General features: G+C 40.9%; 1 protein-coding gene across 5 annotated transcripts in view; it reads right to left on the bottom strand.

Moving 5' to 3' along the window:
• The window catches only part of RARB (retinoic acid receptor beta), a 463751-nt gene that overhangs the window by 148762 nt on the left and 292297 nt on the right, over positions 1-22692 (bottom strand). For 4 of the 5 annotated variants that reach the window (XM_060180445.1, XM_007517120.3, XM_007517128.3 and 1 more), the window contains exon 2: positions 9788-9936. The exons of the other annotated variant lie outside the window; for it this stretch is intronic. In XM_060180445.1, the coding sequence (XP_060036428.1) occupies positions 9788-9936 (149 nt within the window). The remainder of the gene's footprint in view (positions 1-9787; positions 9937-22692) is intronic. 5 annotated transcript variants of the gene reach the window in all.

Below are 22692 nucleotides of genomic sequence, written 5' to 3'. Positions count from 1 at the left end.
CAGTACATGTACCAGAGTGATGTCTGGTTCTTTCTCTCTCTCCTTCTGTCCTTCTCATTAATAAATAAAATTAAATTTAAAAAAAGAATTTATAAACTGTGATGGAGGGTAGATAGCATAATGGTTATGCAAACAGACTCTCATGCCTGAGGCTCCAAAGTCCCAGGTTTAATCTCCCACACCACCATAAGCCAGAGCTGAACAGTGCTCTGGTAGAAAGAAAGAAAGAAAGAAAGAAAGGAAGAAAGAAAGAATGAAATTCATAAACTGACAGAAAAGACTGATAGTGAACAGGTGACTCCATAAATAACAAGTTCACTGAAGTTGTAATAAGCATTTTAGAGGAGACAAATAGCAAACAGTGTGAACAGGAATCTCATCTGGGGTTCCCAGGGAGGCGTTTGGTATGCACGGCATCCTTCTGAGCATTCTGAATGCCTAGCTGATCCCCAGCAGCTTGCACAGGGCTGTGCAAAACTGCAAACCTACTATGAGTGGAATGGGTAAGTCTCCACTTCCCCCTTGATTCCTCCTAGGCTGTCTCAAGTCCCTTTGCTTTCCAGCCTGCCTTTCACCTTTGCCTAGTTCACTTCACTGCCCCCTTCCTCATCTGGAAAATGCCTACACATTGGTATAATGGTCTGTTCTAATAATGCCTTTCCTGGATGTGCCAGAGAGATCTGAGGCTCCCCTTTCTGTTCCCACCCAGCCCCTAATCACATAGTGTCTTAGTACAAATCAAAGCACAGTGGATCTCCCTACTCATTCATTCAACATTTTACAGTGCACCTATGATCTAACAGGTGCTGCTCTATATACTTTTATTAGGAACAAACACCCAAAATTTAATTTCTGTACGTACAGCCTGTCCTATAGAAGGTGTTTAAAATGTCTGGGGAGAAGCTGGGGAAGAGTTCACCGAGTATAGCACATCCTCTCCACTGCATGAGAGGCCCTGGTTGGAAGCCGGGTACCACACTGGAGCTTCATGTGCGGCACCAGAAGAAGCTCTACAGACGGTGGAGCAGTGTGGAATTCCTCCATCTCTACCAGAATTGAAAAATAATGGGAAAAATTTTGCCATGGGATAAGCAGAATTATAGAGGGTGGCAGTTCCAGCTTTGTGAGAACTATGGTGGTTACTATCAGGAGGACGAGGTAACAGAATAAATGTTGATGTGAGTATGGTGTGGAACTGTATGCTGTAACCCTACAACCTTGTAACCTATTATTGTATATAATAAAGTACAATGAGAGAGAGAGAGAGAGAGAGGAAGACAAAAAGAGGAAAAGACAACATAACACTGAAGCTACCTTCAGTGTGGTAGGGGTCGAACTGGAACCTTGGTTGAGGGCATGACAAAACAGGCACACTGTCCAAGGGAGCAATCTTGCCAGCCCATTGTCCTGTGTCTGTTATTGTCTTTATCACGTTCTTGCTGTTCTCTCTGTACTGTAGCAAACCGCTAAACACAAACAGCTTTCAGGGTGAGCAAAGCCAAAAAAAAAAAAAAAAGAAAACACACACACACAAAAAAAACTGTTTTACAAAATAGAGCATGATGTCCATGCTTATCCATGCCTATTGGAAAAATAAATAAATAAATAAATAAACAGAAAATAATGTCATTTCCAATAGCCTCCGTCAAATAAAATCACTAAGCACATTTATAGTGCTTAATGGAAGTTCTAAAATTAAGTGCAGGCATTCATCTTCCTGATTGCAAAACTTTTGGTGACTGAATACATCACATGCTGTCTGCCAGGAAAAAAACCACCCGGCAGCCCAACACTGTCAGGGAAGATGAGGGCCTCCCTTCTTCAAAAGCAAGGAATACAACTGCATTTGGAAAGAAGAGAAAAGAAAAGAAAAGAAAAGAAAAGAAGAGAAAAGAAAAGAAAAGAAAAGAAAAGGGCAGGAAAGAAAAGAAAAGAAAAGAAGTTAGTCCTGAGGGACTGAGGGGTTAGTAGAGATTAAACTCCAAGAGGCTGCTTTAAATAGAAGGCTACCAACGTGACCTTGAACAAGTATTTCCTCTGCGCCCTCTGGAGCAGACACGCAATCATGGCTGCGCCAGGCCTCACCCTGGGGAACTACACATCGGTGGGACAGGGCCTCCCCAATGCTGGTTTATGGATGGGAAGTTTCCACCCATTAAGGGCAAAGCCAAGAGAACAAGGACAAAGTAGCATTTGGGAGCATGCCCATGGGTGGGGCTTGTCTGTTAGCTATCCCTTCTTGGGAAAGACTGCCTTTGAAACTCTTCTTTCTTTTACATTTTATTGTAAAAATGTCATTTATGAAGTCATCAAGGCAGTGGGGTTGTTTTCTCCTGAACTTTGCCTGCTCCATTTATATTTAAATTTGCTGCCCCCTCCAGTCCCTCAGTCTAGACCTTAACACATCACTGCTTCCTCCTTTACTTTGTCTGACTGTGGCTGAAACAGTGTCATCCAACAGGCACAGAATTTTGAGTCTAGAAAAAGTAAGCTGTGCGAACTTGGCCAGCTTCTTAACTTCTCTGATCCTTGTTTTCTTTATCTGTAAGTTGCAAGTCTTATAGGCCCCCACCCCTCAAAGTTGGTGTGAGAACTCAAAGACACATGGGCATCAAATGTCCAAATGCTTGGAATAGAGAAGGTATCCAACAAGGTCTGTTTTCCTTTTCTCCTACTCACCCTTGAGCTTACAGAGGGGATTTCTATACCAAGACATAAAGCCATGGAATAATGGAAGATAGTCCATAAGCAAGTGTCAGTTCTTGTATGCTCACCCTTTTGCAAGATGACCTTGTCACTTTTTTTCCTAAAGTGTGGATTGATTACTCCCCTCAGCTGAGCCTAGAATTGACTACATAGCTTATTTGGACAGCAGGATATTATGCAACCAGAAATTCATACATTGGTGTTTACCTAATGGAAACAGATGAGGGGAGACAACATGGAAAGGCCATTCAGTCATAATACCCAGGTTCAATCACATGACTGACGCCAACCTTAAATGACCTGATCGTTGATAAGTCAGCCCAGTGAAGATCTGCATAAAAGTACAAGAAATAGTATGTGTCTATTCCCTTAAGTCTAGAAACATACAGGCTTTTAGGCAGGAAAAACTGATGATACAGTAATTCATAGCAAACTTTTAATAAATCTCTCCAAAGTAAGATACCAGGCGTTTTTGCATATATCTCACTTAACTAAGAAACTACTAATTTCTCTGACTTTGGATTCTTTGCGCATATCTCACTTAACTAGGAAACTGCTAATTGCTCTGACTTTGGATGACTGGGATGATTGGGATGATCTCTGACTTTGGATGATTGAGATGAAAGTGAATGTAGCAGTAGAGAAATATTAGACAGGGAGAATGACCCTGACGTTCCCAAGCCATGGTGCCCTAAACATAGGCATTGGTATTTTTTTTTAAATAGGTAAATTAAAAAGTTAATAAATAAATAGATTTATTTATTTATAGGAGAGAGGAGGAGAAGGTGGAGGAGGGGAGAGAGAAAGAGACAGAGCATAGCAGAACATCATTCTGGCACATGCAGTGCCAAGGATCAAACTCAGGACCTCACACTTGAAAGTCAAATGCTTTATCCACTGTGTCACCTCCTGTGCCACAGGGCATCAGTACTTTTTAGAGTGTGGAAGTGGAACAGCAACCCCAGGCCTACTAGCCTACCACATGTGACATGAATGACTTTGGCCATCAACTTCTGACTTTCAGAAATTATGAGAAGGGGCAGATCACTACATACTATGGCTGAGGTCAGAAAAGTGATGATTTCAGAATCAAATTTGGCCCACTGATCGTTTGTAAAAATAAGATCTTATTAGCACATAGTTAAGTTCATTCTTTAATATGTTCTCTATGGTTTGTTTTTTTTTTCATCTATCATGGCAGAGTTGAGTGGTAGTCCTCAATGTCTAAAATGTTTTTTATGCAACTCTTTATAGAAACAGTTGGTCGTTCTAGACTAGCGTAATCAGGAAGTCCAATGAAGTGGTTTGAGGTTTAACCTGAATCTTGAGAGAGATAGCACATGTTTTGATATAAAAGAATGGGGAACAGCTGAAAGGACATTACAAGAATGAATACTAGAGTATTTCATTCTGTCAAAGTCACTATTATCAGTAATCAATAGTGGCAATATAATCAAGTATACACACCACTTACTCTGAGTCAGGTCCTAATTTATATAGTTTATAGTGATTTTTTTATCTTCACAACAATATTGTGAATCAGGGAATATTATTATCTTCATTGTTTCACCTGAGAGAAGAGAGACCTGGAGAATCAAGAATGTTTATCCAAGATCACAAACCTAGCCTGTAGCTTAGCCAGGATTCAATTCCTAGTATTTTGACTCTAGACTCTATACTCTTTGAAGGCTACAAAGACTGGAAATGTAAATTATGAGGAAAGCCTAAATTAAGCAAAATTCCTAGCTAGGAGCAATGAAACTTTAAGAACCCATGAAAGTTAGCTAGTTTGCTTTACATTGTTAAACATCCTTGGCTCACCACACTACATTTTATGCACTCTTTATTCCCTTCAGAAAATAACCATTGCTCAACTGGAAATCCCCTACGGGCATCCCCAAGATGTATCCTGTAGTTATGTTGCTATGGCGCTGCTGGATCAGCATGGTAGCCACTAATCATTCCCAGAGGTGGACCACAACCTAGTCACTAATTTCTGAAGGTGAGACTGCCACTTGGTCCCCAAGGAGAAAAAAAAAAAGCTGCTCTTCCCCCAAACAATAGCCAATCAGGTCATCCAGGTCATGACAGGCAGAACTGGTTCTCCTTGGGAGTCAGACTTGAGTGCAGATGCTCTCAGACTATAGCAATGATCTTTGATTTCTAGCCAATGGATCAACCCTTACCTGCCAGCCAGGTGTATCTGATGGGAAGCCAAAATAGTGTCATGTACAGGACTCATTATAAACAACCAAATTAAATGTCAGCAAGATTCCAGGAAAGAAGTTGCTTCTTGACTCATTACTTTATTATCACAAAGGAAAGATTCTTAATAGATAAGTGTCCAATATGATTTTTTTTTTTTTTACTAATATGAGACACACACACACACACACATCTTCACCTTTTCGGGAACGTTTTGATAATCCGGATCAGAAGTTTAAAAATGCACAAATTCAGTGACTTGGAAATTTGATTTTTCTTAATTTAGACGAAATTGATATACAGAATTCTAAAGACAATGCATGAAAGCACTATTTGTAATAGAGAAACAGTGGAAATACACTAACTGTATGTTAGAAGATTCGTGAGTAAAGTGTGATAAGACCAACACACGTCACATGAACAATTTAACCATAAAACTATGCAGCTCAGGCAGTCGGACGGTAGCGCTGTGGGTTAAGCGCATGTGGCGCAAAGCGCAAGGATCGAGCTCCTGGCTCTCCACCTGCAGGGGAGTCACTTCACAGGCGGTGAAACAGGTCTTCAGGTGTCTCTCTGTCTCTCTTCCTCTCTATCTCCCCCCCTCTCAATTTCCCCCTGTCTCTATCCAAAAACAAATAAATTAATTAAAAAATTAAAAACACACCAACAACCTAAGGCTGCCCCCCCCCCACTATAATATAAGCTTGGCTGTATGGATCCACTTATACACTGACTTCTTCCATCCAAGGTTTCAGATTCATTAATTTAACCAAGCAAGGATGTCCACTGGTTGAATTCCCAGCTGCACTGTGCAACCTTTGTGTATACAGAGAGCTGACTCTACTGCACGGTGGGCAGGTCCCACTCACTCCCCCTTTATTCAAGGTCAACTGCACTTTTAAGAAAATAAATCTATCTAGCAAGGGTTTTCTTCTCTGGGTTGAACTATGGTTGTTTTAATTTTTTTCTCAATAAATTCCACATTGCACTGACAATTTTTAAAGATGATGACAAAAGTCATTTAAAGTTTTTTTGTTATATTTCTTTTCCCTTGCCTGATACATTATACTTTTGCCTTTATGTTTTCTAATTCTGTGGATTTTGACACTCCATTTATCTAGCAAAAGAGAAAAAAAAAAATGCAGCTTTGCCTTTCTCCACAACCAGGGAGAAAGTGATGCAAGTTTTTGGAGGCTCATCTGAAATACAAAAGTTCTAAATCTTAGCAAATGGTGGATGGGCCTCTCTGACTTGACTGGGCTTGTAGCTCTTCTAAAAAAAGACATGACTCTGAACTTAACTGAGTTTATCAAGTTGCTTGTGCTAGTATGGGTTCTGTTTTTGCTGGGCTTTTTTCCCAAATGGAATCAGAATCCCAAATTAAAACAAAAGGTTAGGGAATTCACTTACTAATTGCTGATTAAAACAATTTGTACTGTTAGGACTGTGAAATAGCTTAATATGTAGGCCCTGGAATCTGCCACAAGAAGAGACATGCTGTTTAAATTTCTTTTCCCAGTACGTAACTAGAGCAGGTACGCTGAGTTACAACATACCTCAGTATGATTTCTGAATATGAGATGACTTAAAAGTTTCCTGAAATAAAGGAGTGTCTTTTCATTTAATGCTCACATGAGCACTAAAAAAGCTGGTTTATTTTGTGTATGCACAACAAGTAGGCAAAGTGAATGAAGATTTTACCCAAGTTTCCTCAAATCTCAAGATACATTTCAGTGGACTTGACTCAGGGTTGCCAATGTTATAAAGTAATATTTGAGTACACAGATGCTTTGCTTTTTTATCCAACTACCAAATAGTTCCTGTGAAAGTCTTCCTGAACAACAAATCTGAAGCTACTGAGGGAAAAGACATTCCCTGAAAACAATCAACAAAATTCCAGAGGCAGAAGGAATCTAAAACTTGAATGAGTCTCCCCAAACTGACCTTACCCTACAAAAAACACAAGTAGACTTAAATTACTTGAAAAAGGAAAAGCTCACATAACTATGATGAGATGTTGAGGGGATGAACTTAGTCATCTTACACCTTATTTTTAATGATGCCAGGGAATGAACTCAAGGACTTGCAGCCTCCTGGTCCTATTTCTCTCTCTCTCTCTCTCTCTCTCTCTCTCTCTCACACACACACACACACACACACACACACACACACACACACACACACACACACACACGAACCCAGGATCTCCTTTGAGCATGATGAGCCATATGCTCTACTGGATTAACTATCTTCTAGCCCTGTCACCCAACACCTCCACGATCAGCCAGACTGTGTAAGGCTTTAGGAAACAGAATCAAGTCCTTTTCCATGTTGTGTTCATAGGTAATTAGACATACTGTGGGAGACTTCATGCAAAAACAACCCCAGATCTCCTTTACCTATATACCCACCCATTAAATGTGAATTTGCAACTCAGACTGGTAGTATGACTTGCTCTGGCAGAAGGGGTAATGTGCCACTTGTGAGCTAGGACTTCAGAGACATTGCGTATTCCTGTTCTCTTTTCTGGAACCCCTGCTCTGTGAATGAGCCTGATAGAGCTGAGAGGCCACAGGCAGAGCAAGGCTGAGGCCCACAAGTAGGTAGCAACCCTGGAATCAGAGCCAACTAGCTAGCCTACAGTTGACCTAAAACAGATGCAACATAGCTAAGATGAGATAAGCTATCCAGAGGAACTTGACCTAAAGAGCTGACCAAGAAAATTGTAAACTACACTCCCCTCAATCACTCCAAAGCTAACCTTGTCAGACAAAGTAAGGACTACAAAAGCTGAATAAAAGCAAGAGACCGGCATACTTTAATGATGACTTTTTAGTCACTACCAGACCACCCCATACCTGGGGCCCTAGTCAGGGAGTCCTGGGATTCCCACACAGACATGATGGGCCTAGACCTCTAACAGATCCCTCTCTTCACTGTCACTGGTCATCTCCATCAGGAACAATAAAATGGACCCTTTTGTGGACCCCTATAGGACCTTGCCCTCAATGTGGATCAACAATGGTAGGGAATGTTCCATTCTCTGAAGGGAGGTTGGATAACATACTCTGCCTACTACCCGAGGAACATGGGTCCTGAAATTATTGCAACCTGGAATGTTCCTAGCCATGAGCACAGAATGCGAGCCTATAGGGATGCAGAGGTTACATAGGTTCCTGTGCTGAATATGGGCCCCAGATCAAACCAAAGGAGTTTACAGTTAACAATATTTATCTACTTTTCCCATGTTTGAGAGCTATTCTCTTCCCTGACCCAGCTTTCTAGTCCTTTTTCTAGCTATGACACCATCTTCCCAGACAATAACTTGGGTCCACCTATATATTAAATGTCAGACTCAGGCAAAAACTAGTAATGTCATGGGCCCCCTGGAATATACCTAAAATAGACCTACTAGCTTTTTCCAAAACAGAGACTCCAAATCTTCATCTGGAATACTCTTGCCTTTAGGTTCATGATTAGTCAACGATTTGTTCTGCTTTGTATCTTAACTCTCTTTCAGCCACCAGGTTCCAGATGCTACCATGATGTCAACCTGACTTCCCTGGGCAGATGACCCCACCAATGTGTCCTGGAGCCCTGCCTCCCCAGAGCCCTGCCCCACTAGGGAAAGAGAGAGGCAGGCTGGGAGTATGGATGGACCTGCCAACGCCCGTGTTCTGCTGGGAAGCAATTAACAGAAGCCAGACCTTCCACCTTCTGTACCTCATAATGATTCTTTGTTCATACTCCCAGAGGGATAAAGAATAGGAAAGCTATCAAGGGAGGGGATGGGATGTGGAATTCTGGTGGTGGGAATTGTGTGGAATTGTACCCCTCTTATCCTATGGTCTTGTCAGTGTTTCCATTTTATAAATAAAAATTTTTTAAAAATACATAAAATTGTAAACTAAGTAATTGATCTCTGTTATATGTCACTTAGTTCAAAGATGACTTGTTAAACAACACTGCCTAACCAATGCTTACAATAACAGTAGGTACAAGCACTGATCAGTCAAATCAAAATTCCATGGAACATCTGTAACATCATGCAACATATTAACAGCTATAAGTGAACCACACAATAAGACAGATAAACAACAGATGTGACCAACCAACTCAGAAGACCTTAAACGTATCTAGGGATGGGCTAGCTGAACACAGTCATGGAGTCTATGCAAAATTTTCTATGAGTAAGTAGAATCTGCCTGTGAAAATCATTCTTTGTTTCTTTCTCTCTCTTTAAGACAACATGAAGTTCTTCCACTCAATTAAGCCAGTTGGACTCAATAACATTTGTCTAAGTTGATTCAAAGCAGATATGTCCTCACTGACACATATTCTACCTCCGTTACTCGGTAGGGAGGAATTCTAAATCCAGCTCCCCTGAATTTATGATACACACACAGTAGCAAGTCCTTACAGGCTGAAAATCAAACTGTAATTCAAAGGTCACAGTACTGAGGAAATGGGCAGAAGATAAATCCCAATTGTGACTCTAGATTCTCTGCAAGTTGATTCAGTGGATTGTCAGTGATATTTAAAAATAAAATAAAACTATGAAGACATCAAACAGTATGCTCTAAGTGGAAACAGAATTATGCTTTCAGGGCTCCTTCAAAAGGCTCTTAGAATCTTAAAAGAACTGCTCTGGAGAGTCTTTTAAAGATCCTTAAGATTTAGCCCCAGTCAGTAATTTGCAGACGTTTATGAATTTTAAATCAAGGAGATGTGAGGAGGAAATGAAAGCCACCACATGCAGACAAATCCATCACACTGCCTAGAGGTGACAGCACAGATGTCAAAGCAGCCCATCTCAGGTCGGTCACCTGGAGAGGGTGCATGAAGCGCCATCGGACACAGAACCGTGGATACTCACCTTACACCCTTCACAAGCACTGACCCCATAGTGGTACCCCGATGATTTGTCTTGGCAGACGAAGCAGGGTTTGTACACACGAGGAGGAGGAAGTGGCGATGGAGGACTCGGGACCAGTTCCTCAGAGCTAGTGCTCTGTGTTTCAATGGCTGCAGTGGAGATGGGAAGGAGGGGAGGAAAAAAAAAGAGAGAGAGAGAGAGAGAAAAAGAGAAAGAGAAAGCATTATTTCAGTTTGTTTCTTTTTCGTCAGTGTATTCATGGGTCTCTGCCCCAAAGTCAGCAGTAATTAAACAAACGGGTGAAACCCACAGACACATCTGTCATTTGTTATGGACATGGCGGAGGGCATATTGTTATTGTGGTACTTTATAGTATACACAGCATTATGTTTCTCTCTCTCTCTTCTGAAGTGCACCGCTGTTCAATGAGGGGGGGATGTTTGTATCATCATTTTGTCCTGCTACCCTCAAGAGAAACAGAAATTCAGAGGAGTGAAGGAGGAAGTTGTCTGAGATGAGCAGGCAGTGGTAGAGACAAGACAATTGGACCTGTATACCGTAAACCCAGGGTTTCTCAACTTTTCTGTTTCCTCTTGTTTCTGACTCACTTATAGTCTCTGAAATGACTTGTCTGAATCTGCTGTTCTTTAGGACATGTGTAGAAAATGCCCAAAGCAATCACTCAACAGGTATAGGGGGAGGGCTTTTAGTATGTGACCATACATGACATCCATGAACAGTATCAGGAAGATCTTTGCTTCTTGAGTACTGTAGCCTCAGCATGACTTTGAAACATATAAAACACCCACCCTATCAAGCCCAAGTCTGTCCTATGGAGTTAGAATCTTCATTTGGACAAACTTCTCCACTGGTGAAATACACAATCAATGTCTGAGAAACACTAGGCTACGCTAATGATGTGCAGAGTGGCAAAGCCATGCTGCTATTTATTTTACATTTAAAAATATATGATTCCCCATCTCAGTGTACTCATTCAAAGTCTGTGGGAAGTGGAAACTCATGGAATTTCAGTTCTGATGGTCCCAGTACATACTTTTCAGATTTACATTCAAACTCAAGGCAAGACTTGACCCTGTTTCTATCACAAATAGCGTCTCAAGTATAAAGGAAATAGGGGAGGGAGTGATTGAAAGTGATCAAATAATGTTGCAGAATCTTTCAGTCTTGTAATACACAAGATACAGTCCACTTCTTTGTGTATAAAAATTTCAGTTGTTCCACGACTTGCCGTTTTCCAGATTAGAAATTCTACTGGTTGGATTGTCATTTATGTAGACTTTCCACAAGGAAGGCCCACTCTAGGCCCTAAAGGGAATTATTAATCTAGCTCCCACAATCCATCTACCAGATCAAGATACTAAGCCACTTCAGCTATTCCAATAAGCTCTGCACTGGCTTCTCCATACCTCCTACTCTACCCTCTAGTAGAGTAAGCAGCCATGAAAATTGTTTGAGAACATTAAAACTAGTACCCCTCTCTTATTCTTCAATGGTCAGTAAAGACATCAATGTCTAACAACAAATAATCCTCTTGATGACACAGTTCCTCAATAATATCACTGAATTCAATGACCTTTCTCAGTTACTGAGTCTTAACATTATTTTCATTTTATTTTATCTAATTTTGCCACAAGGATTATCTCTGGGTCACTACAACCCAATTGTTCTTGAAAGCTGATTTTTCCCCCTTTTTCTTTTTCTACTTTCTTATATTATTTGCTTCTGTTTTTTTTTTTTTGTTTTTTTTTTTTCTTGCTACCATGGCTATCATGGGGTTTGGTGCTGCAAGATGACTCCACCATTCCTGGTGGCTTTTTAAAATTTTATTCCTGATAAGAGAGAGAGAAGAGAGAGGGAGAAAGAATTGGGGGAGAGGTAGGGTGGGGAGACACTTGTATTATGGCTCCACAACCTGTGATGCTCCCCCTCTACATGGGGGCACTGAGGGCTTGAATCAGGTTCCTCATGTCTCGTAATGTTCCTAGTGTATGCCTTACTGGGTATACACTAGGTCCTGACACTGGGCTTCGATTCCATCATTTAAACAGTCCACGTCCTCATCAAATTTCAAGTCTGTTGCACTATTTCCTCTACCTGAAATTGTCGGTCCTTCACATATCTGGTTCTTCTGTATCACTTAGAGCTGGAGCAATTATCACCTTCTCAGCAATGAGCTATGGTGGTTCCATGCTGCACTGGATTTAACAGTGATGGAACAAATTAGCTCTCTGAATAATCTTTTTTTTTTCACTCCTGGCTACTATAACTCATAATTTTATTTCTTAATAAAATTCTCAATGGTGTCTAAATTTAGAAATGTATATACCACTTTAAATTCTATCTGTCGCTCCCCAAGAATGCTTAGTTTCATGGGATTGAGCTCAAGCAGGTAATCAATACATCACTGTTGAAGCAACACATGAACTTTCCCATTTTCTCCATTCCGAGTACGGAGTGTCCCTCTAAGTTGTTAAATGATAAAATTAGAAACCAAATAGTTTCCTTAATAAAAGTAATTAATTCTCCCTTTTGACTGTAATTATAGTATTTTCAAAATACAGATGAATCTTGGAATTAATTCATTAGAGTAGTGCAGTGCTAGTAGATACTAGCTAGGTCTGAGGTCTCAAGGACATAGAAGCCCTTACACTGGCTAACTGGGCACAACTGTGACATGTGTTCCACAGAAAGGTTGGCATCTGAGCTGTCACTAAAGTTTATCAGCTCAGCAGCTATCAAGTTATGAATGGAAAAATCATTCCTCACCCTAAGCTAATCACCTTCCCTGAAAGCAAATGAGTAATAATGACATCAGCAAGCAAACAGTACTTCTTAAAGCCACGAACTAACATATTGCTCTTTGCTAAAATCTAAGAAAATAAACACACACAACCATTTTGCTCAGGGTAAACTACTATTAACATGTTGGCATATAGCATTCCACACCATTTTTTCTACACATGTAATTGTTTCTGGTTTGTTTGCTTGTTTACTACAGTGGAATTATACTGAAATTCTGTTTGAGACTTTGTTTAACGAATGTCATGAGTTTACTTCTTCGTCAATAAATATTTTGTCCCTGAAAATATTCCATCATGCTGAGCATCTTTGTAACCAATCTCAACCCATTTCTGACTGAGGGTAACTTCTCAGAAATGGAATTATTCATTCGAAAGCTATGGACATGTACAGATTCTTTGTTAGTTTTAAATTCAAGTCAATAAATTGACTTCTAAAACTGGTGTGTTAATTTACACTCCTCATATGCACATATGTGATAAATGCCTTTCCTAGCTGCTTTCCAAATTGTTGGGACTGAATTTATTTCTGAGCCTCAACTTCAGCCCAACTATTTCTACAACTCCCAAGAGAGTCCTGGCCTCCCTACTGTGATCAATCCTGCATTGTGTTCTCCACAACGGCCAAGTGGGCGAGGGTGTGCTTTAATGGTCTACTTACTAGTGTAGAACAGCTAATCTGGCTTGTCTAGGAACATTGTAAATAGAATTCTGTTCAGGCTGGATTCAGCTGTCAGAACTATGCCCTGAATTTCAAAAGTGGGTGGTGATTTCCATAAACATGTCACTTCAAATACATGTGCTGCAGAGTCCAGCACTTCACTCTCCCAGAGAGAGGAAAACGAAGTGTGGGCAACTAAATACCCAAGAAAACTAGGACAAAGCACACAAAAAAGGGAAAGGCCTCAGAAATCCCAAAATAGGTTAGCAAGGTTAGTAAAAAGCCTTTTTTTTTTTAATGGATAAAAGTTGCTTATAATATATGAATGAATCCAATGAACGAACAGTTGCCATGAATGAACAGGTTCTGTTGTAAACCACGGATGGTGAGAGCTCTGGACTTGAACTAAGACTGTGGTGTTTTTACCAGTCATGCTCTGAATTTTTCCATATGAGCACATAAGTATAATTTTTTATTTCAGATGCTAGTTGTTGTGTTGTATGCTATGGAAAGTCCATGGTGTATAATTCCTTGCTGGGCCCAACAGATATTGAGCCAGTAAGGAGAATATAAAACAGTAGTTCTCAAACTGTACCTTGGAACTAGCTGGGGGAAAATTTTAATATCCTGATGACCTGATTGTGTCCCAGAACCACTATGTCAAACTGCCTAGGAATGGGAACCAAACATCAGAATATATATACATATATCCCAGTGAATCCAAATTGTTGCAGCTTGGGAACAGTGGAATCAGAAGCCTTATTCAACACAGGAGAACTCAAGGGAAGCTTCCTAGAAAAGAGCAGTCTAGGATTTGAAGGAAGAATTTAGTTGTTTGAGATTTGAATCCTACAAAGGTCAACAAATCCCACAAAGGGATTGCTATAAAATAATCCCAAGCTAACTGGGTGTTGGCATAGAGGCTAAGACACAGGACTGGCATGAGGTACTGAATTCAAACTGTGGCATTGCATATGCCAGTCATGCCCTAGTTCTCTTTCTCCTCTCCACTTCATAATTCAGTATATATTTTTTTTAAAAAAGAGATAATACCAAACAAACATAAAAAGACTTACACATGACAAAAATAATCATCTTCAGAAAAAAAATTAAACATTTGAGTACATATATTAAATTACCCTTCAAAAGTGAAAATCCTTGATCTTTTATTTCCTTTGTATGGTTTATAACTGCGATAACGAAAGCAAAAAAGAAAAGAAAGGAAATCTCATTGGTGCCAAAGCTGGTCCTATGCAAATAGGCCGAGACTAGTTCTAGAATTAAAACAAGAACAAGGTATCAATATAATAGAAGATTCATACTTTAATGCAACCTTTGGCCTTTTTGCTAATGTAGCAACCATATGCATCGGCAGTGTTTATTAGTACCCTACTTTTGACTCCTTGTTCCCTTCTCTCCTTCCAGCCCCTTAATGACAGTGGGGAACAAGGGCTGAGGAGAGTCCACGGCTCCCCTTCACTAGTCATTTTGGTATTTAAGGTAGCTCCACAGTGTTCAGCCTTTGATCTGTCCAGTCGTCCTGCTTATGTCAATAATCTATTAGTCCCTTTAAATTAAAGTTAGATTCATCCAATGCCCTTGAGAGGCTTCAAACTTTTGGTTCTGTCTTCCAGGCTAACACAATCAGTCTATGGAATGATAACATTTTTTTTTTTTTGCTGGAAAAGTCTGCAGGCTCAGCAGACAATGTGTACTGGGATTGCTCATTCAAGGGTCCCAGGCAGGCCAAAAAGGGAGTTTTTAGACTTCCCAGGGGGGAAGAGAGGTTGTGTCACTCATAAAACAATTGTCACGCTGATCAGATTTCAGTTTGAAAAAGCAGACTTTGAGGCATTATTGGGATCTGTGCTTTACCTCCTGCTTTTTCCCATCTCTTTGCTTACTTATGAACATAGTCCTCTCTTTGATGAGTGCACCCCCAACAAGCAGCAGCTCCACTGTGGCATCCGCACTGCCTGCCAGATGGGCAGTTGTGCTTTGTCAGGGAACGGCCATGTCAGAGGAACTTCTTTCTGCTCCTCAGGCCAGAGGAAACCTTGGCTCTGTGTGTCCCTGCCCAGAGCAGAGTCAGCACCAGAGATGCTGAGGGGGTTTTTCAGGGCTCCACACTAGTTCAAGGAGACAGCCAGCTGCACCAAATCTGCAAAGACAGAAGCTTCTAGCCCTTATTTTTGAATCTTTCCATCCATGCAGCATTGAGATGGCTGCCACAGAGGAAGACAAAGCCAGAGTCATTTGCCTTGTAGAAAATTCAAGCTGATTTTATTGGACTTTAAATCAAAGTGGCATTTGTACCAGCAACCAACAACAGAATTCCACAGCAGGAAATAGGTACTGTCTACTTCTTCTTAAGTTAGAGATCGAGTAGGCAGAGAGAAAGAGAGGAAAAGGAATCACAGCACCAAAACTTCCTTCACTGTGGTGGGGCCTAGGCTTAAACCTGGGTTGCATACAGAGCCAAGCAGAACACCATCCAAGTAAGCTACTGGGCTGTTAGAAGCCATGATACATTTTTTTGTTTGTTTGCATAGAAAAACATAGAAACATACATTGTGACTTTTCTCACAGTCCAATATTTTGCCACCCCTAGGCACTTCCTTTAAATCAGTGATTTTCGGATAATCTCTTTGTAAATACCATTTCATACTTTTGCTCTTCCCTTATGGGTTGGTAACATTCAATAAAAATAACCCTCTAAATACATACTCATATAACTTTATAACATATCAATATATTCATGTATACATATGTACATACACAAGTGTATATATTTAGGGATTCATTTTTTAAAAAATGTATTTGTTTCATGAGAGAGTTCATAACACATGCACTCTATGCCACCTCCCGGGCCAAAGATCTGATTTTTATGTCATTATAAATTTCTATATAATACGTAATGAAAACTACCCACATATGTGAAAAATCTCTAGAGAAAAGGAATTAACAGATATCTGAAACACAAGCTACAATGCTACAACTTTGCAATGAGAAGTTTTAATAGACATGTAATTAACTCTGTCAAGTTGCTATAAAAGTTTCTAAACACTTGCTTTCAATGTCTGCCCTTATCTCACAGCGGACTGCCCACAGGCATTTGACGAATGGACACTGGTCTGCAGATGGGCTTTTGAGAAGTACTACCAACCCTGAAGACTTCAAACTCAGAGGCTATCTGCAGACAAAACAAAAACAAACTAAAGGAAATCTCCACTGACCTAGCTGGTGCAAAAACAGTATAGCAGTGCTCCCAGTGACAATGCTTTTTTAAACATCGACACTTCTCAGAGGATTAATGCACTTCCAAAATAAAAGGGAAAAAATTAATGCAGCTGTCTGTTAAGAGGACTTGGCACTTACCAACCTAACTCACCTGAGCAAACACAGTATAAATGTCTTTGTTGTTACAACACACCTGAGTGTCATTTAAACACACAGAAAGTCTCCAACAATAGCTCCCTTCACAATTCCTCACATGCCTGGCATTTTTCTAAAGGTTAGATTAAGTAACAGATAACATTTTTTAAGAGAGACCCCAGTATACTTTTTTTTTTTCCTTCTTCTTCTCTGTGAGAACTAATTTACTGCTGGCTAAACCATGTTGACAGATTTCGGGGTTTTATGTAGGGCATCAAGCATTATGAAAGCCCAGCATTTTTTTTTTTTTAACAAGAACCTTCTATGTATTAAGACAGTATTTTAATGCACTCTCTGGACAGTTGAGCCTTAAAAGAAAAAGGAGCTGTAAAGCAAAAGGCATTTCCTGCATGGCCCCAGGGGAATTTTGAGTCTGAGCTCCAGGACCCAGTGGGAGGGCGTAATTTCAACTAATTAAGAGAGAATAGCAAAGTGTTGCTTTTGGTCAAAACATTCAGTTGGGCTTCATTTTTATTGGCACCAAAGACGGTCGGTCTGGATTTTTACCCCGTTTTCTGTGGATTCACTACAGGACTGCAAGGCCCCAGCTCACATACATTAGGGAGCAAGTCAAAGGAAACGCCAAAGTTCAACCAAAGTACAAGTAATTAGAACCAGATTCTCTGCTGTGTGCGCGTGCGCATGCGTGTGCGCTCGGTGTGTAGACATTTTATTAAAGTTGAATTTACATGCTTCCAAGCATGTGTGTGTGTGTATGTGTGTTGTGCGTGTGTAGGGGGGATGCTTCATACTGTCGCTCATTTAGTTTTCCTGTCACCTCTTCGCGGGGGAGTAAGGGAGTGGTGTCTGCTTTCAATCATCTTTCAAGGAGAAGCTGTTTGTCTCCACACACGGAGATTTTGCAAATCTGTGAATCGCATTCTGAAATTAGGTAATTGGCAAACAAGAAAAACGCTGCTTTGAGATTGTCTTGCAGACTTTGTTATTATTAAGCAATCCCGCGGTAGGGGCAGGCCAGAAGAGGGAGGAGGTGGAGAGAAAAGGAAAACATCATGGCGGGACTTTGGCAGTCTTGACTCAGTAACCTGCCCATGACCCTCAGGAGTGTGTGTTTGCCCGGGTCACCCGGGATCCCGGCCGAGGGCAGGAGCTGGGTTATGAGAATGCCCGCTATGCTGACCACACATGCAACAGGTGCTGAAACCAATCAAGGAACGAAAGCAGGCGCTGGGGGGCGGGGGGGGGGGGTAAGACTTGGGATTTTTGAGTTTTAAAGAAAGCTTTGCTTTTCAACGTGTGGTCAGGTGCCATCTGCACCACAGCATCATCCGGGAACGTGTTACAGTGCAGACGCATGGGTCCACCTCAGAGATGGCCAATCAGAAGAGGTATTTTAACCAAATCCCCAGATAATTCCTATACACATTAACAATGTTTGAGACACTCTGACATAAAAATATCTTGTTATTGTCCTAACCTCCCAGGAACCTCAAACATTTTGCTGAATCAATTTGGCATGGGAACTCTATTAACCTCCCCTTTGCACACATTCTTAATGACTGCCCCACCTTGGTAAGTACTTAATGCAGTAGGACCCTCAGGCTATGTGTGGATTTATACTCACCAAGGCAGAAACTTTTGTCCCCTCCTATGGAATGTTGGCAGTGGACTTGAATTGGCAGCAGGTTCAATCAAAGTTGCACTGGAAGAATCTGAATTAATGTATGTACAATTTATTGAGCACTTACTACATGGCAGGGTTGGTGCTAAGTGCTTTGTAAATTTTAACTCACCAGACTCCTCCCTGGGACAGGACAGGTAGCTAGCTCACCAATAGGGTGCCTGCTTTGCCAGGGCCATCAATCAGGATCTAGTCCTGTCCCCACATGGAAGGTGCAATGGTAATGAAGGAAGCTTTTTGTGCTGTGGCTTCACAGTGTAAGTGTGTGTGTGTGTGTGTGTGTGTGTGTGTGTGTGTGTGTGTGTGTGTGTGTGTCACAATGCCCCTGTTACACAGACACACACACACATTTACACACACTCAAACTCACAGACACACATACACCTTTACTCCTTCCCAAAGTCAAAGAAAGGGGAAGGACTAGGAGCTCTGCATTTTAGAAACCGGAGATTTAAAAACACAATACCATCTTCAGTCTTTATGGAAAAAAAAAAAGAATTGAAATGATTTTATACTACTATGTCACTAAAACCCATAGCTATTTTAATCTCATCTCCATCTCCCTCATTTATTTCTTTTTAAATATTTTATTTATTTATTTTTGTTTACTATTGGATAGAGACCGAGAGATTTTGAGAGAAGGGGGAGACAGAGAGGGAGAGAGACAGAGAGACACCTGCAGCCCTGCTTCACCACTCATGAAGCCTTCCCCCTGCAGGTGGGGACTGGAGCTTGAACTACCCATTTATTTTTATCAGAGCACTGCTCAGCCCTGGTTTATGGTGATGCTGGTGATTGAACCTAGGACCTTTGGTGCCTCAGGCATGAAAGACTCTTTGATTAACCATTGTGCTGTATCTCCAGCCCCATTTATTTCCTTTGATGAAACCATCATATGGCATGGTCTAGTCTGGCTTATGTTCTCAAATCTGAGAACTGTAGCCCTATGTATCTCCCTTTCTTTTAATCCCCAGATGTAATTTTCTAAATACTGATTCAATTCTAGACAGGGTTAAATTTGACAAGATAGTTTGGGCCTTAAAAAGAGTGAGTGTCTGAGGTTCAGGATCCACCTATCATTCTGTATTATAGCTATACCTGCCTGGGCTTCTGGCCAGCAGCAGAAATTATTCCGGAGACTTACTTTTGCCGTGAGAAGCACTGTCATATTTTCATAAGGGACCATGACAAGTTCAGCATCTACATTTCTTTTTTATAATATGCTTTCTTGCTTCAAGGAACACGGTAGAGAATTATCTCATAGGCTGTTTTGGATGACATTTCTAACAGATGATGCTTTATATTACTATTTTCTAGGACAGACGAAGCTTATGACATGGTTTAAATAAATTCCCCCTTAAAATCACTTAACAGGCCGACACATCTAACTACTTATTAATGATCTGAACTGAGAGGAATCAGAAATGGAGCTGCATTAAGTGAACAAATGTGGGCACTGATCTCGGGAGTCATGTGTAGATGGAGCTAATTGCACTGCAGTATTAAGGTTTCCCTGAAGAGTTTATCTCAACACCAAATGATTCAGTTCCATATTCTGCCTCAATCAAGAGTCCCATAATTTTTTTAAAAAGCAATTATGACATTAATAAATGACATTCTATTATCTGTTCAAATTTCCTGCATGCAAGTGGATTAAAACAGGAGCACTAAAATGTATATCATTTCATCTCCACAATTCTTTGTTTGTGCCCTGTTAATATATGTGAAAACCGTGCTGGCAGCAGCTTTGCAGAAAAGAAAAGGGGACCGCATAAGGAATATTTAAGGCAGATGACAATGAAATGAGGCTTTGTCACATGACGAACTCGGTCACTCTTCTGAGCTGAGCAAGTTCACAAGTGGAATTTAGCTAAACTCCTTTTTCTCGGCAAAATGATGCTCAGCTTATTGAGCTGTAAGTTTTCTGCAAAGAAGCCTTTTTTTCTTGGTTGTTGTTTTTCAAAGATAAATATTCATATGTCTGCAACCTCAAGGTGACTCTACAACCAATTTAATCCTCAATGTGTGGGATTTCTTGATTCCTAGAAAGGATGAAAGCATGATGAGCCCACAGAAACCTGGTGATGGGTAGGGTATGGGCTTTGCTGAGGTCGAACCTTGACCTGGACTCCTCCTCTTCCTCTTACTAATTTAGCGGCTATGGAGTTTACTTCTATCAGAAGCTCTCAAGGCTCCATTATAAAGTGCAGGTAATCCTGAAATTGCTGTCCATCGATGTGGGCAATGTTTGCAACTTGCCTGGCATAAAGTAAATTCCCAATAAATAGTAGCCAGTGTTCGTCTCTGCCACCACCACATACATATTTCCTTTCCTCCTTCCTTAATGTAGGACAGCAGTTGTCAAGCAGCGCCAACTGTGCCCCTGCCATAGACATTTTGACTGGCACACAACTGGGACAGTTAAATGGGTAGAGAGAGAGGGATGGGGGTGGGGAGGTGCCCCACAACACACAAATTAACCTCACTCTCCAGCAATAAATAGAAAGATCTTACACATTACTGAGGCTGGAAAACTTGCATCTAGACTAAGGATGCTACTTCTGAGGAGATTCTAAGACTAGGTTCAGAGAGAGAAAAGAAAATCATCTGTCTCTCTAAAGAAGTGAAACTTACACAGTTTTGGAATACAGGAATCATTAATATATATATATATGATATCAATCTTTATATTTATTTTAGATAGAGACAGAGGGAAATTGAGAGGGGAGGGGGAGATAGAGAGATAGACACTCGCAGCACTGTTTCACCACTTGTGAAGCTTCCCCCTCTGCAGGTGGGGACCAGGGGCTTGAACCTGGGTCTTTCACATTCTAAAGCCCTGGGTCTTTCACATTCTAATGTGTGTGCATAAACAGGTGTGCCCCACCCGTCTCCCGTCAGTTAATATCTTACTCTGCCTCTTATTCAAGTAGTTCACCCTCTTGAGTCTGTTTTCTATGATATTGGAGGATTTTCACTTCATAAACTACAAAACACATAATCTTTAAAAACATATAAACATAACAGCTAATACTTCATTATTACCTATTGAAGGTGGGAAAATTCACATCTGAATAATGTGACTAATAATGTTACCAGAGATCATGAGAGAACCAGGAAAGAACCATCTCCAAAGCCAAATAACAACATTGCGACATAATAGCTAACATCTATGGGCATATATAATGGACCAGCCAATATCATTCTCTTCTTAGCATTTGACAGAAATTAATCCACGTAAGACCTATAATAGAGCTATGGGAAAATAGGTCTTAGTATTTCTAAACATAAGAAACTGGGAGCACTGGTTGGTTAAGTAACCTACCCATGCCATACAGCTGGGCATCAAAGAACTGGGATGTGAACATAAATGGTGTTGGGTTCAGGAAATGGGTATAACCCAACTGTTGATTTAAAATTTTTTTAGTGCCATTTTTTTCTCCTCCTCCTTCTTCTCACTCACTTTGTCTCTCATTTTTGGAGACCCCAGGGCCTCATGAACTCTAGCTGTCTTTTTCATTCTTTTTATTTCAGATAGAGGCAGAGGGTGAGACACTACAGCACCAAAGTTTTCCCTAGTGTGATACACCTGTTTGCGCTGGGGCTTGAGCCAGAATGGCACACATGACAAGGTGTGTACCCTCCCAGGCTGGCTATCTCTGTTCCCCAGCATTCTTCCCCTCTTAAGACAACCCAGAGCTTCTATGCTAAGAGGTAGTCCCTGGAAGCAGGTCTAGTATACATAAACTAGACTAAGTCAAATACACGCACAGAGTTATCTCATCATAAAAACCAAAAGTATGGGATTTGGGCAGTAGCATAGTGGGTTAAGCACACGTGGCATGAAGTGCAAGGACCGGCATTAAGGATCCTGATTTGAGCCCCTGGCTCCCCACCTGTAGGGAGGTCGCTTCACAAGTGGTGAAGCAGGTCTGCAGCTGTCTATCTTTCTCTCCCCCTCTGTCTTCCCCTCCTCTCTCCATTTCTCTCTGTCCTATCTGTTGTAAATTAACTTAAAAAGAGGTATGGGGGTTGGGGCTGCTTGTGGCACATATAGAAGAAGGATTCACAGCGGGAGCTGGGAACTGGTTTAATCAATACACAGTTTATTAGGGTGAAACAGGTAAAAGGCAAAATAAGCACTTATCATCAAGGGTTAAGCATATGCTAGGTCTATAAAGTCTGAATATGGTTATCAAAGTTTAGTCCCATAAGATAAACAATTATAAGCTCTGGTAAAGGCTGCTCATGGCTGTAGAGGGGTCTAAAACTTTACCAGCTAGCAGAGTCACACGTTTTCAGTCCCCCGGAGAAGTAGACATGGCGGATGGGTGCCTGGTGCACCTCC

The sequence above is a fragment of the Erinaceus europaeus genome, chromosome 21 (assembly GCF_950295315.1).
Source record: "Erinaceus europaeus chromosome 21, mEriEur2.1, whole genome shotgun sequence".
Lineage (NCBI taxonomy): Eukaryota > Metazoa > Chordata > Mammalia > Eulipotyphla > Erinaceidae > Erinaceus > Erinaceus europaeus.
Note: the sequence above shows the minus strand (reverse complement) of the source record. Positions and strands in the feature narration are given on the sequence as shown.